The sequence below is a fragment of the Mytilus galloprovincialis genome, chromosome 14, assembly GCF_965363235.1.
Source record: "Mytilus galloprovincialis chromosome 14, xbMytGall1.hap1.1, whole genome shotgun sequence".
Taxonomy (NCBI): domain Eukaryota; kingdom Metazoa; phylum Mollusca; class Bivalvia; order Mytilida; family Mytilidae; genus Mytilus; species Mytilus galloprovincialis.
Genome location: NC_134851.1, coordinates 49,882,721 through 49,902,369, shown reverse-complemented (window position 1 = coordinate 49,902,369; position 19,649 = coordinate 49,882,721). Strand labels below are relative to the sequence as shown.

General features: G+C 31.8%; 1 protein-coding gene across 1 annotated transcript in view; it reads left to right on the top strand.

Annotated features, from left to right (window-relative positions):
* Positions 1-14,247: 14,247 nt before the first annotated feature.
* Positions 14,248-19,649, top strand: part of LOC143059615 (uncharacterized) — a 45,178-nt gene continuing 39,776 nt past the window's right edge. The window contains exons 1-3 of the mRNA XM_076233132.1: positions 14,248-14,323; positions 18,637-18,666; positions 18,973-19,008. Of these exons, the coding sequence (XP_076089247.1) occupies positions 14,290-14,323; positions 18,637-18,666; positions 18,973-19,008 (100 nt within the window). The 5' untranslated portion in view covers positions 14,248-14,289. The remainder of the gene's footprint in view (positions 14,324-18,636; positions 18,667-18,972; positions 19,009-19,649) is intronic.

Here is a 19,649-nt window from a genome sequence, read left to right as displayed (position 1 = left end):
TAATCATTAATGAAAGTGAAATAGTGAAATAATAATTCTGTTAAAGCAGACAGTATGGTCCAATTTTGTCAAATTAACCAAATAAACATTGATGATGAATTATTCACTTCAAGTGATAAAAAAACTACGTACCTTTCTCCTGCCAGGATTTAAGAACTGACTTAACTCTAATTGATCAGAGGAAAGTATGTATTGATAATAAAAGCAATTGTTCGTAGCATATGTTACCGTTTGAAATTAAAAAGATCACACCTACAATGTAAAAACAACTAATAAACTATATATTCAAAGGTATTATTCTTTGTTTAATCAACCTCAAGTAAACACAATGAGATTGATTTCATACATAACTAAGTTTTACATTAATTAATATAGTAAAAATGTGAAAACATCTACTAAGTATAAGAAAATTAGTGTTTATTTTTTATACTCTTTATTATTTGCGTAAAATGAAAAAGAAACTTAGACTTCCGTCTTGACGTTGATATACAGTGTGAATTAATTTATATTCAGTACTTCTGAATAAGTTAAGTAAGCATGTATTTTCAAAATGAACAGTTAATCATAACATTTGTCAAATTGGCAATTAAATCTTCGCATTCAATTTGTATTTGAATTGGACAATGATAAAGCTGGTTGTTATGCAGTATATATACAAAGCATATTGACGTTTGGTTACATATTTATGTAAATTTCAAGGCATTGTCCTTTGGAACTTTGAAATTATGCATCATCGAATAGATATATTGAGGTAATATTATTCGCCGATTTAATACTGGTATACCAAAACTAAATATTCTGAATATGTTAACTGTTTGGTTAGTGATTCTATGTAAACTTCACATTAAACGTGACGGCAGAGTTTCCTTTTTTAAAACCAATCTCCTGTCTGACAATGCACTTAATCATTTTTTCCACTGGTTTTAAATTCTCGATATTTTTTTTCAAAACAATTTAAATATAAAATACAGTTGTATAACAAATAACTTCGCCATAGCAATATACCAACTTAAACCCGCGTATTTAGGTTAAATACCAGAGCTTGCAGCCAATACCCAGACTTTTCAAACATCATCGGTGTCTGAGCCAATAAAAAATGAGCCAGTGTTTTGCCAAAGAGCGTCTCGTCCTTTAAAGGGACACTAGCTGTCAAATTCATGGTCACCGATTTGATTCAAATTCTAGCATTTGATTAATAACAAGCAAAAACATTTATCGAAATCATAAAAAGTCTAAAATATGCAAGTTACATGGCATATGGTCGAGAATATCTTGCTTCGTTTCGTGTATTTTAGTCTAGACGCCATCTAATTAATTATCGAGTTGGCCTCCGAATACTTTCGATGACCATATAAGTGATATAAACATAAATAAAGATATATATAGATGAAGCGAACTCGTGTAATTGGATTTTTCTATGTCTGTTTAATTTCATATTATAGATTAAAAATATAAGTTAATCGTCGTTTTTATCCGTATAAGAATGAGTTTTGTGGATCGAATAAATCAATTAGATGATTTACCTTTGATTCACTTTCAATTTTGACATTCTTTTCCTTTAAATAACTATTCACACACAATTCACGTGTTATACATCACTTGCTAAGGGGTTCAATTGAAGTTCACATGAATATGGATTTAGTGAGGCCGAATTATTCACTTGCAAATGAATAATACATTATTAATATTCCTTCGCTTATTTTGACAAAATAAACCCATAGTGGCTGCTAAAAGCGAATTATTATTTCACTATTTCACTTTCATTAAAGGGGCACTAGCTACGATATATATAAAAAAATAAAGTATGATTTTTTTTAGATCAATCATTAATCAAATTGGAATAATGAAATAATAATTTGCTTTTAGCAATCAATTTCCTTTAATTTTGTTGAAATAAGCGATTAAACATAATTTTTGACTGATTCACTTGCAAGTAAAAACGTCATCATCATTCTAACCGATATTCATGTGAACTTCAAGTTAACCCCTAGCTAGAGATTGACAACGCATGCATTGTACGTGTACTGGTTATTTAAAGAAAAAGAATGTCAACAATGAAAGTGAAACTACGGTAAATCATTTGATTACTAATTCGATGCACATAAAATCATTCTTATATGGTTAAAAACAATGAGAAACATCTATTTTTAATCTATAAAATAAAATCAAACAGACCTATAGAAATGCAATTGCACGTGTTGGTTTAATCTATTCGTATCTTTATTTTTGTTTACATCGCTTATATGGTCATCTGAGGTCAAATCGATAGTTAATTAGATGGCGTCTGGACTAAAATACACACGAAACGAACCTATATATTATCTACCCCATGCTCTGTAAACTGTTTATTTTAGACTTTTGATAGTTTGGATAAATGTTTTACATTGTTATAAACCAAATATGAGAATTTGAGTCAAATCGGTTACAATGAATTTGACAGCGAGTGCCCCTTTAATGATTGAACAAAAATATTATATTTTAGATTTTTTATATATCTCGTAGCTAGTCCCCCTTTAAACAAAAATTCTTCATCAGTTATAGATTATAGGTGCTAAAAGTTGTATACCTTCTTATTTAATTTACAGTTTTCTCTTTATTTGTGTTTGTGCTATTATGTTTCTTTTGGTCTTATACTTTTGAACTAAATTTGTATTTATTCATCCCGCTATCGTGTTTTAGCCGTTGAAGCGTTCCTGGTGCAGGATGGTCATGATGTGCGATTCGGACATAAAAAGTTTTTACAGCGTGGTTATCATTTCGTGGCTGTTGTTTTTGTATTTTTATTAATCGTAACTATACCGAGAAAGAATGCGCTAAATACGAAATGTCCCATAGAATATACACACATTTTGTTGGCGTCTTTTTCAAATTCACTTACAAACACTAATCGTTTTTGTTTGATTCTTTGTTAGATTGATTTGTATATTTGTTTGAATGTTTTATTCAGTTATATTATATGTCTGTAAAAAGTTATCAAAGGTACCAGGATTATAATTTAGTACGCCAGACGCGCGTTTCGTCTACATAAGACTCATCATAAATGTATGTTAAGTCAATGCTGCTTTATCCGAATATTTGTCTTATATTTAATGCGTTTCCCTCAGTTTTAGTTTGTTACCCCGATTTTGCTTTTTGTCCATGGATGTATGAGTTTTGAACAGCGGTATACTACTGTTGTCTTTATTTATAAATCTATCATGTCTATTTAGATTGTTCCACAGTTTTTGTTAGATACACGAACTATAAACAACAGTCATATAAATGAGAGGTTTTGCTAGCTATATAACCAGGCATTAGTACTTGGAGGGAATGCCTGAACCAAATCAGTTATATGTCAGTTTCAAGCTCATTTCGTTGCTTCATAACGTGTGATGGTGTCAGTTTTTACAGACTTCTCATCTTTTAATTAACTCAATGTAATTCGGCATTTTTGTTATGCTCTTTTAAGACTTACTTTTAATGGATATTTCTTTTAGAGTTTAAATATCATTTCTCCTCGGATACTTATCAAAAGTTTAAACATAAAGACGACCACACGAACCTGTATCATTACTTTTTCCATGATATTCTTTTTTTCTCTATATATCACGTATTATCACACTGTGTCTAAACCACACCGGCAAAATTTGCTCGGACTCGATGGTATCTAACATCCGGCACAATGACGGAACACCAATAGTCAAAAGAAAGGTAGGTTTCTCCTTATTTTTTTATTTTTTTTATGATATCGAAGAATATATATACATATACAACTATTTTCTATTGTGAGATGCAATATTTTCTACAACCGTTCTATATTAACGGTGAAATAAGTCAAAATGCATGTCAAAATGACGAATTGAGTGAACCTTGCCTCGAAATTGTTTAATTTCTCGTTAAATTGTTCACATTGTACGAAAAGAAGGTACGTGAAGATAGATATTGACACGGAGATTGCAAATTTAGTTATTATGAGCATCTCAATAATTGTATTTCTGTGTATGGAACAAAAGAAAAGGGTCATGTCAAATTAAAATAAACCGGTTTCGTCAATGTTGTTACTACACAATCACCCGGTTTCGTCTATATATATCACCCGATTTTTTGGTTTTTTTTTTAACAAACAATTTATGAAAAGAAACTTTGGCACGGATCTGAACATTGCCTTTCGAGAATTTAAATATATATTTATTGTAGAGTAAACTTGGCGTGTTAAAATCTATTTTAAACGGGCACTTTTGGACATAGTTAATTATGATAACACACATTTTCCTAATGAAAGGCGTATCCCTTATTTCACTTAACTTCAAACTAATTTTAAATGGAATATTATACTGAATAGCAAACACTAGTATCTAATTATTTTGTAACATTATTATATTTTCTTTGTTTATAATAGACATTTGCGGAAACTAGGTCTATACCTAGGATTACACTTTAAACTTACGATTACAGGTGACTAAAACAAAGGGTTATCTCAAAATACAAAAACAAACCCACAATACAAATACAAAATAGCAAATGGTGTTTTCTATAAAAAAAAAATAAAAAAAAGATGTAAGCAACACGTTAACATATCATGTTTCTGAAGGGCTTTTCTGGATTTACTTTCAGGACCGCACAAAGTCAAATATTTGAAGACAATGATTTATAAGGACCGAAGGTGTAGATAGATGTATGATAAATATATTATCAGCAGGAGCAATAAACTTTCCCCGCGAAACAGGATACTTTTAATGGAATGGTTAGTATACGAAAACTAGCAAAAATATTGTTCAGAGGATACTCAACAAACTATTTAATTTGAAATATTAATGTTGGTGTCGTTTTTTTATGCACGATTACAACTTTGTATCCGCAACTGTTGCCTTGCCGACTTAAATAGATTCTGATTTTTATGCCTCATTTATGGGCATTATGTTTGCTAGTCTGTGCGTCCGTCCGTCCTTCTGTCCCGCTTCAGGTTACGTTTTTTGGTTTCTTTTGATGAAGTTGAGGTCCAATCAAATTGAAACTTAATACATATGTTACTTATGATATGATCTTTCTAATTCTAATGTCAAATGAGAGTTTTTATCCCACGGTGCACTGAACATATAAATTGATAGTGCGGACGGGGCATCCGTGTACTATGGACACATTATTGTTCTGACAATTTCTTCTCGCCTGCTACACTTTTGCATTTTTTTTTATTCCTAACAATCAATTGAATAGATTTACGTATAAACTTTGTGTTGAAATTAACATCGTCGTAGTGAGAGATCACGGGTTGTTCCGAGGGTTGGAACACCCCTTGAACACCCCTTTTCTTGCCGATCAATGCTTTTGAATAGGGACATATGGTCGGACCCTCCTTTTTATCTTGGGTTGGAATCCCCTTTAGAAAATTGCTGGATCGACCTCTGCGTCGTCAGTGCACTCTATAATCTATATAACAATTCATGAAAATAGTACCAGTCTCGGAACAGGGATAAAAGCTCATGTTTCGAGCATACCAGTCCCACCCATGTTCATGGGGGATAATTATCGACATCTCGAAAAAAAAAAACGTTCATACTTAATGATTCCCAAGATCTTTATTATAATAATTGCATAAAAGAAAAAAAACTTGGAACTCTTTTGTCATTTTTTGTTTGTTGCTGTTGAAAACAAATATAGAAAGGTTTTAACTATTTGAGTAAACCTATTCTTACATTTCAACTGAGTCTGGCGAACAGTCTAAAAATTTCATGAAGAATAAAATAGCTCAAAACCACCCGTCCGCTGTATTTCCCTTTTCTCTTTAAAACAAAATAAAAGAGAGAAAGTATGTCTTACAGTGTAGCATACACATGATAAGACCCATCGAAACAACATCTTATAAACAAATTTAATAATACTTTTAGATATTTGGATGATATTTTGGCTCTCAATAATGACCACTTCAGTATGTATATTAAAGAAATTTTTCCTGTTGAACTTACTTTAAATAAAGCTAATACTAACAATGACCACTGCCCTTTCCTCGATCTTGATATCTATATCACTAACGGAAAGCTGAATACTAAAATTTATGATAAAAGAGATGATTTTTCATTTCCTATCGTTAATTATCCATTTTTATATATGTTATGATGGTATGATACTAAACCCCTAACGGGAAGGATTGTGCCTGATGTTCATATGATGAAATCATAATCTTTCAGTCAGTTTAATTGAAGTCTGGAGCTGGCATGTCAGTTAACTGCTAGTAGTCTGTTGTTATTTATGTATTATTGTCATTTTGTTTATTTTCTTTGGTTACATCTTCTGACATCAGACTCGGACTTCTCTTGAACTGAATTTTAATGTGCGTGTTGTTATGCGTTTACTTTTCTACATTGGCTAGAGGTAAAGGGGGAGGGTTGAGATCTCACAAACATGTTTAACCCCGCCGCATTTTTGCGCCTGTCCCAAGTCATGAGCCTCTGGCCTTTGTTAGTCTTGTATCATTTTAATTTTAGTTTCTTGTGTACAATTTGGAAATTAGTATGGCGTTCATTATCACTGAACTAGTATATATTTGTTTAGGGGCCAGTTGAAGGACGCCTCCGGGTGCGGGAATTTCTCGCTTCCTGAAGACCTGTTGGTGACCTTCTGCTGTTGTTTTTTTCTATGGTCGGGTTGTTGTCTCTTTGACACATTCCCCATTTCCATTCTCAATTTTAACATGTTTCATGGTTGATTGCACCTTTCCTAACACAAAGTATTGCTGACTTTTTCCAGCAATTGTCCCAATCTAGCGACTGCAACGACAAACTAAAAATAATGTTAGTTTATTCTATCACACCTCGTTCAATTACAGCATTTTCAATCTGGATAACACCGTATACAATAATTAATATTAACACATTGCTGCAATATTAGAAAAAAATCGCTGTTCAACTACACAAAAACATCACTATCGTAACATTGTTTTGGATCGACGGTTTATTTTAACACTTTGAGAAAGCCCAAGATTTACATGCTACCTGTAAGTGTAATTGTAATCCTAATCGTAGGTGTATGACAGTTTCCGCAAATGTCTATTAGTAGTATGTAAAGATGAAAAATAAAAGGATGTGTTTTGATTGTGCCATAATTTTAATTTACTATACTATATTATATACACCTACAATATTTACTATCAATTATTAATACATTTATGCATTCAATCATTGACGAACAGTCCCAAACCGTCCCAAACCGACTATAGTCTATACTGTTCTGCACAAATTAATCATGCATGCAGTCCTGCCAGATTTTCTGGTACTCTATATACTGTGTTAATTGCGCACTAAAGCGAGTTTTCACACTTAAGCATCCATAACATAGCAGTGAGATTTTTAACTTTCTACCCGTTTCTGGTAGGCACATTTATTTTCATAGGCATGTTTTTCACATTATTTTTACAGTTCAAATTCTTTTTTTGTAGTTCAAATTCAATTGAAACTTCAAGATAACTTTCGAAAACAATATCTGACAGTTTTGTATTTTCAATGTGAATAAAAGTTGGTTTGCAAAACATGACCGTCATTTATATCTAGGTCTTGTTAAGAAGAAGTGACGGTAACCACTTATCCCATAAACATTGACAATGAGACAACTTTCTTTTAGACACAAAAATTATGTTGAATTAATCAAGTTTAGGTCAACGTATGCCTTAAACAATGAGAAAAACACATGTAAACTTAAGAAAGCAACCTATAACAGGACTCTAAATTATAAATGTAAAACAATTCAAACAAGAAAACTACCTACCTATTTTATGTTCAAAACGCATATGGTATAAAGCAACCAAAGACAACCATGGAATTACAAGCGTGTGATTCGGGAATGGACTGAGTCAAAGTGTTGTCGCTGACACAAACAGTACAACAAAAGTACAAATAATAAAAAATGATGAAAAAACCTTAACTCGTCCGATGACCAACGTCAGTGTACGATCATCATAACACAACGGCGACAGTACAGACTCGGTTTTTTTTAGTAATGTTAACAAAATAATTAGGTCTTTCCACTTTTCTGTGGAAAGACCTATTGCTTTTCTTCTGATTAATTTTTTTTCTTCCGCCTAATTTTGTTCTTGCGATAAATATTTGTTTCGCAATATGTCGCTTAGATATTTGGTATATGATATCGAACAGTTTATGCGCTTTTGAAATTTACCCTGCGTAACCGAATACTTTTCTTTGTAGGAGTTATCTCCCCAAACACTGTTTTCCTTGTGATCACGACTCCTTCGCAACCGTAAGAGATTACGACAAATTTATTTTATAAAATTGCTCGTTATATCCTTCGCATGATTTGTCCAATTTCGACCGAAGCAATATGAACGCTCCATATGAGAGTTATTTCCCCTTTTGTATTTGAAATTTTTAAATGTATTTTAAACTGGAACACCATAAGTGATAGAGACCTAGGATCTTTTGATTTGAGGTCCTTGGTCCAAAAAAATGAAAATTAGGTCAAGGTCAAAGGTCAAGGTCATATTAACATTTTTTGAATTAGGCTTATTTCCACTCATTTCCAGAAACCGTATAAGATATCGACAAATTATTTTGACTAAATTGTTAGTTGCGACATGTCGTAACTTAATAATTTTAGTTGAAAGGGTGCGTAGACAATGAATGGGAGTTTTTGCCCCTATCATATCTAAAATTATGTGTAAAGTGATATAACTTATTAACCATACGTATTAGAGACCTAGGGTCTTTTGATTTGATATCCTCAGTTTGTGACCTTCAAATTGAGGTCAAGGTCATAGGTTAATTTGACGTTCTAGATTTTGACCTTTGCTTTAAATTCATATATATACATCATAAAGCCATATGAACTGACATTTTAGACTGATTTTAATATTTTAATATCAAAATAGATATTAACTGGTGGAAAGACCTTCAATTGTTCTCTGAACAATTGGTTTTTAATTATTATTGAATTTTGTCGATGACCTGAGACTATTATACTAATTTGTACATAGCAGTATAGTTACAATAAGGGATAAAAAAAATTATTTTAATGCATGGTAGTTGTAATCCTACATTCATTTTCTATGTCGATTATGCATGCATATATACAGTTGTCTTATTATCAACGTTTATCCTTAAGAAGATTTATTTTTAACGATTGTAGAAAAGATTACATACATAGAATGATTAGATTACTTATAAAGGTGTCCATCCTTTTGTGCGCGAAAATCACATATCAATTGTGTGTTTCGATTTTTAAGACCGTAAACTTTAATTTCAAGTTTAAACATGTTCAACATATTTTCCCATAACTCATATAGAAAACGCATATTTAGAGAGCTTTAATCTCAATATGCTGTTAAAAAATTTCGGAATGCAAAGTAAATTAAAATATTTGTGTTCTATAAGAGTAGGAATTCAAGTTTTTGCTTATTATTTATTTGAATCTGAGACTCATATAAATAAGAAGCCGTTGTCCGGTGAACGAACTTGTTTTCCAACGACCCACAAAACTCCTTTTGAATGCTGAAGTTAAATAATCAATTATAATGTAATGCGATTATGATTTTTTTTATTTGACCAAACCGGGTTATGCATTTTGAAATCTATGACGAAACCGGGTTGTATACATTGACGAAACCGGCCAGTTCCATTTTGACATGACCCATTTCTTTCGTTCCATACATAGAGATATAATTATGAAGATGCTCATAATAACTAAATTTGCAATCTCCGTGTCAATATCTATCTTCCCGTACCTTTCTTTCCGTACAATGTGAACAATTTAACGAGAAATTAAACAATTTCGAGGCAAAGTTCACTCAATTCGTCATTTTGACATGCATTTTGACTTATTTCTCCGTTAATATAGAACGATTGTAGAAAATATTACATCTCACAATAGAAAATAGTTGTATATGTATATATATTCTTCGATATCATAAAAAAAATTAAAAAATAAGGAGAAACCTACCTTTCTTTTGTCTATTGATGTTCCGTCATTGTGCCGGATGTTAGATACCATCGAGTTCGAGCAAATTTTGCCGGTGTGGTTTAGACACAGTGTATCATGTGGAATGTTGTTATTTAGTATTTCAGCAGAAACAATTTTAAATTTTTTTAAATAAACATTTCAATACGTTATTACATGGATTTAATGGAGCAGACCTTGTATAATATGCGCATCTGATGCATCACGTATTGATTGCGTTTTTTGCTTACTGTTAGTTCCCGGTAGTATTACCAGGTTTAGTAGCTATGACTGCGGTCAATGCAAGAATACACAAATTCTTCTATCTAAACATTGTGTTATAATATCTCGAAATCATTTTAAATTAAAGTCATATGAAACCTAAAATCAAAAAAAAAAATATGCATATAATAAAATTATAACAAAATAGAAAGTTGTCATTATTAAACTTATGTACATATACTTTTTTCTGAAGAAAATTCTTTAATTTGTTCAGATTAAGAAGTTTACTTTTTTTAATTGCTTGCTTCCAGGAAGCAATTCGCCGACATATTTTCCGTATTCAAAGTGACCTTAGCTTGACCCTGCTCGTCAAAATCCGGTGATCGCAATGCGCATGGATATGTCATTTAAATAAATTTTTATCTGATTGTAAATGTTATACATGTGCTCAATATCCATGCGTCTTTGTTGATTGTTTACTATAAGGTGACAATCGTGACTATGGCTTTAACACACGACAATTCATGGGCGGCCATATTTTCAATTCATAACAGACAGATAGAAAAATAATGACGATTATACGATATTTTTGCGTAAAAAAAGATAAAATCGTGCACAGAAGACTAAGTTTATGATATATACATGCATTGATTAACGAATTGGATAAACATTATTTTCACCAGTCACTCGTTTCATACGACTGTAAGAAATATATTACCCTCCTGCATAATAGCTCTGATGCTTTTTAGCTTTTTAAGGAGTGGCTTAAGTTTTGGTCTTTATTGGTTTTGTAATTTTTTTAATGTTTACGTTATGTTATGTTCTTTTTAATATCATGGCCTCGAGTATCAATGATCAAACATTAATGATCGAACTGTGCATCTGATACGACAAAAGTGGTACTGTTTATGTGATTGTATTAGTCAGGTCGTTGTTTTTCTTATAGGAATTGTTGCACATTCTATGGACTTATGTCTGGGCCATTTATTGTTGACTATACATATTTTTTTTCTCATTGAGACTTATAGTTGTTTACATCCAAGTCAATTCACAATCAGTGGAAATAAACTCATCATATATATCAGGATTAAATTTTGAATTTACGCCAGACTCATCAGTGACGCTCGAATCCAAAAAAGTTAAAAACGCTAACTAAAGTACGTAGTTGAAGAGCATTGTGGACCAAAATACAGCTAAGGTAATCTATTCCTGAGGTAGAAAAGCCTAAGTATTTCAAAAATTCAAAATTTTAAAGACAGTTAATTTATAAATATGACCATATCAATGATAATTCATGTCAGCACAGAAGTGCTGACTACTGGGCTTGTGATACACTCAAGGAATTAAAACTCCACCAGCAGTGGCATCGACCCAGTGGAAAGTTGTCTCAAAGGCAATACCATATATATTTTATCTTATTCGTTGAATAAAGTAACAATATCTATCATGCGCTGAATTAAATTTTGAATTTCTGTATTGTCTCGATTTAGATAAGAATAGAATCCAGACAGACAACTATGGGGATGTTTTTTTTTTATTGCAGTTGGTGAGTGTGCGTAGCTTTCCAAGTAAAATAAATTACAATCATGGTATTCATTCAAAACCATTGCTTGGTTCATTATATTCTCATCATAAACAATAAGCAAGTTATCATTTCGAAATAAATTGTTTGATTCTTAACTTTCTTGAAAATTAATTTGTTTCGAGCAGGAGGGACCTCACTAACTCGAGTACCACAGCACAATGCAAGTTCGACGGATTAAACTGTGATGAAAAAGGTAAACAACAGTGGAATCTAGCAAATCAGAATAAAATTTACAATTCTTGGATAAAAATATCACCAAATCATTATAAAAGACTAAATAACAAATTTTAATAAACAAAGGACACTAATGGCACAAAATGGCCTAAAATATCAACTTTATCATAAAACACCAAAAAGGTCTCAATTTGGTTCGTAAATGGGTCTATTTCAAACGTATAAATGCTAAATATATCAGTTCTTTTCATAAGAGTACAAGATATTCGCCAAAAGTAAGCCCATTTTGGACATTTTGTCAAAATATGATGATTTTGTGCATTTTTCAGACCTAAAAGCTTTTGAAACAAATTGGCCGCCACTTACGATCCAAAATGTGTTGTAACCAAAAGATTCCAATTTTGATATATATTTCATCAATATAAAAACTTTTTGGATCGTAGATGGAGGCCAAGGTTAATTATGGCAAAAACAATTGAAATTATGGACAAAAAGTACCAAAATTGACCTTTTAATACAAATTATGCTCATTTAAGGGGTCATTGCTCCAGAAATAGTAAAGGAAAGTGCCAGAAAAATATTTTTGTCTTAGTAGTATTATCACAAGTATTTCTATGTGAAATTTGTAATTTTTTGGCCCGATTTAAAAAAACATAAAAAATTCAGGGCCAATTTTAACCCTTCGTGAACCTTCTCCTTTGAACGCATGGCAAATTAAGAAAAACCCTACGCAAACAACACTTTCTTAATCTCACATATTTGTCACGTGTCCATGATTTGTGTTCATTGTTTTTCAAAGTTGCTATCCATGAACTTCAATACAAAAACCATAAAATTATTGTACGGCTTTCAATAATGAACAAAACTAATACCGTAATATAGTAAGCTATAATTTTTTTTTTTGGAAAGACACAATGATAAAAAGTTTAAATTTGAAAAGCAACGGCCTGAATTATGATTGAAGCAATAAACGATTAAAAGTTTGATCATTGGAATTATAAAATATACATTTAATAAATGGCTTAAACAATTCTGTATCCATATTTTATTTTCTGGTGTTATTTGTTGAATTTGTGTTGAAGAATAAGGCAGATAGTATAACTCATATCTATTGTTATATATTAGCAATCGACCTTTACATAACTTCTGATTACTTATGTATTTGATTTATTTCATATTTGAGGTATAACCACGTCTATTTTTTATTCACGACACAGTATATCAATAAAATAAAGTTAAGATTAACGACCTTATAGTGCTTACTAAATTTTCTTGTCTTTAAAGCTCTTTACATAATCTTGTTTAATGGGTACCTGGATTGTATTTGATTGGTTGTACATCTGTTTTGGGTCAACATATTTCATAGGGGTATTCAAGTGAGTATAACCCACGAACCCATGAAAGTGAAGTGAAAGACGGCCATCGATTTTCACACATTTCAATATAAAAAAGAAGATGTGGTATGATTGCCAATGAGACAACTGTCCACAAGAGACGAACATGACACAGAAATTAACAACTATAAGTCACCGTACGGCCTTCAACAATGAGCAAAGCCCATACCGCATAGTCAGCTATAAAAGGCCCCGAAATGACAATGTAAAACAATTCAAACGAGAAAACTCAAGTCTTTTTGTCATAAACAAAATAATAGTGTACCGACACGAACATTTATTACAAAACAATAAAAAAAACCGAAGCCAACAAGTAATCACATGCTCGACTATCTGTCAACATGCATTTGTTTGGATTTATTAAATGTAGAGACGGAAGATACTTTTTGTGAATCTAAACTCGAATGTTGAAGAGAGACTTACACAATTATAGTAAAAAAAAAGGGAATAGAAACGATGAGAGCCTTTAAAACATTAAATAACTAAACACGAACCCCCAGAAAAATTGGGATGTTCTAATAGGTTAAATAAAATCTGCTTATTGTGATAACCCTGTATAATACTTTCCATTTGATAAGTAATTTCTCTAATTGATTCTGTATCACGCAATATCGGATTGGTAATTGCCATTTATTCAACATAACAACGTTCTCCAAATTCATGATACCTTAAAAATTTAAAGATATAGACCACTTCCTTTACAAATAGGATTTTCTCATGTCTGAACAATACATGACGTTTTACTAATTGGTAAACCATCTTTTTCTATTAACCGAATGTGAAATATAGTAAACATATTGAATGTAACTGGTATTCCAATATTTGTTTTTGCATAATGCAGCATTATTGTGGTGGGTTGTCAGAAATGGGACTTCGAGTATACACTTAACAACTATAATAGACATATTTAGATCCAAATTTCAATTAAGTCACGCATATAACTGACCTTTGCAGATTTACTGAATTGTCACGAATTAGATAAGACCAGTTGGAACAATGACAAACATGGGGTTGCTTCACGTTGCTGTTGGTAAGTTTGTTAAGATAAACCCAAGTTGAACTAACCTGTAATGTAATTCACCAAAGCCATACTATTTTATTAAAAATTGATCTGAGCGAACTGCACTACATAAATGCTTTCTTCAATGTGATAGTTATATGAATCTGATTTTTAGAGCATTTGTACTGCGATTATCATTTGAGAGACATTGATAATTCATAGTTGTATTGACAGTACAAATGAACTCATAATGTGTAAATAATACCATAATGATAATATAGGAAATTGTTCATTTAAAATACGACGAATTTCGTATTGATTCGTATTTTGTAAAGTTAAATTATTTCAATAATTTTTTTTGAAGCTATACTTAGATTTGGTTGATTTTTGGTGTTTTAACGCCACTTTAAGCACCGCATTTAGGCTATTTCGTGGCGGTCATTTTTAATTGGTGGAGGAAGCCGGTGTGCCCGGAGAAAACCCCTGACCTTCGATAGGAAAACTTTCAATCCTAGTCATTTAAGATTGTAGTCGAGTGTACCCGCACGAGCGGTGTTCGAAGTCAAAACCTCAGTGTTGACTGGTTAATGATTACTTAGACAACTCGGCCACCGAGGCCCCTCAGCTTTTCTTAGATGAAATGTCATAGTTTTTCCCCCAACATTATGTAAGCTCTTTACACAAAAGAATCACATATACCACTCAGTTATGTATCTTTCTTCACTGAAACCTGTTTATCTTTTCCACCTAATGGCAAACGGTTTGTCATCCTTTTCGATTTATGTGTTCGGATTTTCTCTAGGCTTTTTTAAAAATCATGTCTATCATTTATAAAAAATGAAATTCGGTGAAAGACACGTCGGCGGTTATAAATTTGCGTTTAGAAAAAGGCGCATTAATTGTGATGTTCCTATCTTAACAATGTACGTCGGTTAAACATTCAATATTCATTTTAATGTTAAAAAAATAGCAGAAATTCAAAATATTAAAAATCAAATCGTGCAATTTAAAGCGTAAAGTTCAGCTTCACGTAATCCTGAGAAATCTTCAAAGACCGGTGATCAATATGTACACATCTCGGAAGTACTAACAGAAAGTTTTATTCGAATATGATTTTAAAACACGTTCTAAATTCCAAAGCGAATGTCACTATACATATTAAGTAAAAAATTAAGGAGGAGATTACAAAAAACACAGAAATAATATGAATTCTATCTTTCCTCAAAATGTAGGTAATCATAATTTAACTCTGATATCAAATTAACACGATTGCTAAGACAAAAATCGCTATCTTACTAATGGTCAAATACGAAATCCAGCAAAACAGAAAGATTTTGTATTCACTAATTCATTAATTTCTATAATGACAGATCTGCTGTTGTATTGACCTTGTTTGTTTTAATGGCCTGCTTCTGTGCAGCCGTCTCGGTCACTGGAGTGTTATTTCTAAACATTCTCTAACAAGATAAAATCATCATAGATACAAAGATTTAAATTTTGTAAGCCAGACGCACGTTTCGTCTACAAAATTTCACCAGTGACGCTTATATGATATTTGTAAGGCCCCTGACTTTTTTTACGAATTCGGTTATCTATTAATATGAAGAGTCAATACATTTCTTCATGTAATTATGCATACTAAATATTTAGTATTGAGTTAATAACACTACTGAACATGTATTCCTTTTCCTATTCTAGTTCGTTTTTTTTAAATTCTTTTTCAAGCTTTTTCTTCATTCAAGACTATGCAAGTTAGTTTACCACCACCACTCGTCATTTCTTTTATTAGAATAAAAATGGTAGCATAAATTACACCACAAGCTAATTTATACAGTCATACATTTTTTTCATCAAGATTAGAATAGAAGTATAATGTATTGCACAAGCTAGTTTTGCTTCAATTCTTTCTTGGAGATTAAACTGGTGGCAAAAAGTACTAATCAGGCTACTTTATCACCGCCAAAACTATTCGTTTTATCAAAATCAAAATGGCATCATAGCGTACTATACCTTCTAGTATAGCACAATTATCTTTTTTCCTTTTTTCAAGATAAACATGATAGTTAAAAATACTTTACAAGCTTCTTCATTATATGTTTAGGTTAATTTTTGTTATCATTTAAGAGTTATCGTCCTTATCTTTTTTTAATATCTACTAGTAAGTATTTTTGTCCTTGCTTGACGTTGGTCATCAAACATTGGCAATTAATATCCCCGACTGCATTTAAGTATTAACATAAATACCGAACTCGAAGAAAAATAGGACAGGGAAAAGTCCATAAAACCTGACAAATTAAAAGATAAAATATATAATTAAGAAGGAAAGGATAAAAAACAACTGCTATATGCTTTACTTGGTATACGCATTTTTCCTTTGTTGATGGTATATGTTTATTGTTGTTCTGCGGTTTCTTTTTTGTGTCGACTATTATATTATTTGTTTAAGCGATTATCTGTGATGAATTGCGTGTGTTTGTGTTGTGTTTCTGTCGCGTAGTGTTTTCATTTTTAACCGGATTTTTGTGACAAAAATGTCGGTTATTGATTTGGGGATGTACGGCGGGCAGCAGGGCAGATGGGCTGCCGGGCGGGCGGCAATCAAATGCTGTCCGTGCATTAACTCATGAACCGTTTAACCAAAGCTTTTAAAATTTTAATATGTTGTTACTGACAACAAAATGGAGGTCAAGTTTAATAATGACGATTTTGACTTATACGGTTCTGGAGTTATGGTTCTTGAAAGATTGAAAAGGGGCGTTTCCAGTACTGTCCGTGCATTAACTCATGAACCGTTCAACCAAAGCTTTTAAAATTTTAATATGTTGTTACTGACAACAAAATGGAGGTCAAGTTTAATAATGACCATTTTGACTTTTACGGTTCTGGAGTTATGGTTTTTGAAAGATTGAAAAATGGCGTTTCCAGTCCTGTCCGTGCATTAACTCATGAACCGTTCGACCAAAGCTTTTAAAATTTTAATATGTTGTTAATGACAACAAAACAGAGGTCAAGTTTAATAATAACGATTTTGACTTTTACGGTTCTGGAGTAATGGTTCTTGAAAGATTGAAAAATTGTGTTACCAGTCCTGTCCGTGCATTAACTCATGAACCATTCAACCAAAGCTTTTCAAATCTTAATATGTTGTTACTGATGACAAAATGGAGGTCAAGTTTGATATTGATGATTTTCACTTTAACCGTGCATCATTTATGATTCTTGTAATATTGAAAAATGCCAGGACACGGATGAATATTAATAAATCCGGTTTGCTGTCGCTCTGACAGCCTCTTGTAACGATATGTTTTTTTTAACATTGTCATAAAGTGGTAGGATTGGCAATGTTAAAAAAAAATCTTAAAATATCATGCACTTAGTCAGGAATATGGCAGTTGTTATCGTTTCTATGTATGTTAGTGTTTGTTTTGATACACTTCAGTGTTTCTCTTGTTCCTTTGTTTCCTCGGTTTTAGTTTGTAACCCGGATTTATTTTTTCTCAATCAAAGTATAACCTTTGAACACTGGTATACTACTGTTGCCTTGGAGTAATACATTGATTACTCTCATTAAATGAACAATATAAGCGTGGTTAAGAAACTGTTTTTGTTACAAGTATATATAATGTAAAAAATGTATTACCAAAACTCATCATAGATACCAGGATAAAACATGTGTACACTAGACGCGCGGATCGTCTTCAAAAGATTCACCAGTGAAGCTGGAATTTAAATAGTTAAATCATTGCCAAATCAAGTATAAAGTTGAGTATTGTCCATTTGGATGCCTTGTGTATAATATACTAGTCAACAAAAGAAACGACAGAAGACAATGCATTTCCCACATATAATGAAATCGGATACGCTGTACTTGTAATTGATTGCCCAATTGGTATAATGTAACCGAGTGTTGTATTATTATCAGAACCATTGATTTAAGGCAAATACAAGAATATTTATTTTTTTGCAATGATTGTTATTTGCAAACATCGTATTTTCACACAAAAAATCAAAATCGATATAAGATTAAATTATAACATGGTTTGCTTAGAATATTTAATGCCTTTTCTCATCTTTGTAATTAAGTGCCGACTTTTGTCAGCATTTTCCACAAAATAAATTTTACCTCTGTGTTCAATAACACGGTATATTCTCATTTTCCAATTTGGTTAAATTCTTTTATTCATAATTATGCAACGATTTGTAAATAATTTATTTCATTGGATAAATTTAACATTTTTTTCTATATATTATATTTTAGAATAAACTGGAGTTGAAACGTGTGTATCGTTACTTTTGTTGACTAGCATATATGATAATTAATGTGCCAATCATTTTTATTGCAGCTGCCATTTTGTTGCAATCAACTGTTCAAGGTATGTCTATTGAAATGTCTTTTGAAAATGTTTATTTTGAAACGCTTTTTTTTTTCTTTTTCTTTGGATAATTAGCAACATTTTAATTTGAGACTGATGATGAATCTTAAGTCTCCAATAATCTGCTGACTTCGAAATACTGGAAATTGTTAAATCATAGGAATCCAACAGACCATTGGAGACGATTATCACTACAACAATAGACAAAAAAGTAAACACACCTACCCACACGCGAACACTCATACGTAAGCATGCCAATACACTTATTGTATTCCACTGATTTACTAATGTTTTCTTTTTTAACAGCTCAAAGTCACTGCAGCGATGATCAGTCGTATAAAGGTTGTATTATTTTATACACACACATATATATATATATGAACCTTATCGGTTGTTATAGCATGTCTTCTCTTAAATTTGTTGTTTACTTGGAATTTTGATATCTTTGATTGTTGCAGAAACTGTTACAATGGACAACGGCCTTATCGGGTTATCATGTAATATTTTGGTACAGCATCGTATAGTCTTACAGAGAAAAACACTATGTTTTATCTTGTTGGTCGTGTGAAATTATGACTCTTTTCTGCACATGCTTTTATCGAGTTATCATTAAGCGTTGACATAAAGATTATGTGCAAGATTAACACAAAGGATCGAATCGATATATTGTTTAAAAAGGCAACAGAAGTAAACATCTGTTCAATAGAAATAAATCGATTAAGCGAAAACTAATCTGGGTCTAGGGAAACACATCAACTATAACAGGAAAATTATGAAACAACAAACACACTGAACTGATATTTAAACTAACGCCAACAATCGGACTATTTGAAAAACAACTGTTGCTGAACAGTATTTCAGATCTTCGTAACAAGTCATCGTGTAACGTTCTTACACAGCACTTCACACATTCATTATCGATTTATCCTTTAATGTTACGACACAGTTTGTCAGACTTTCATGTCAAGTCATCTGCACAGCAT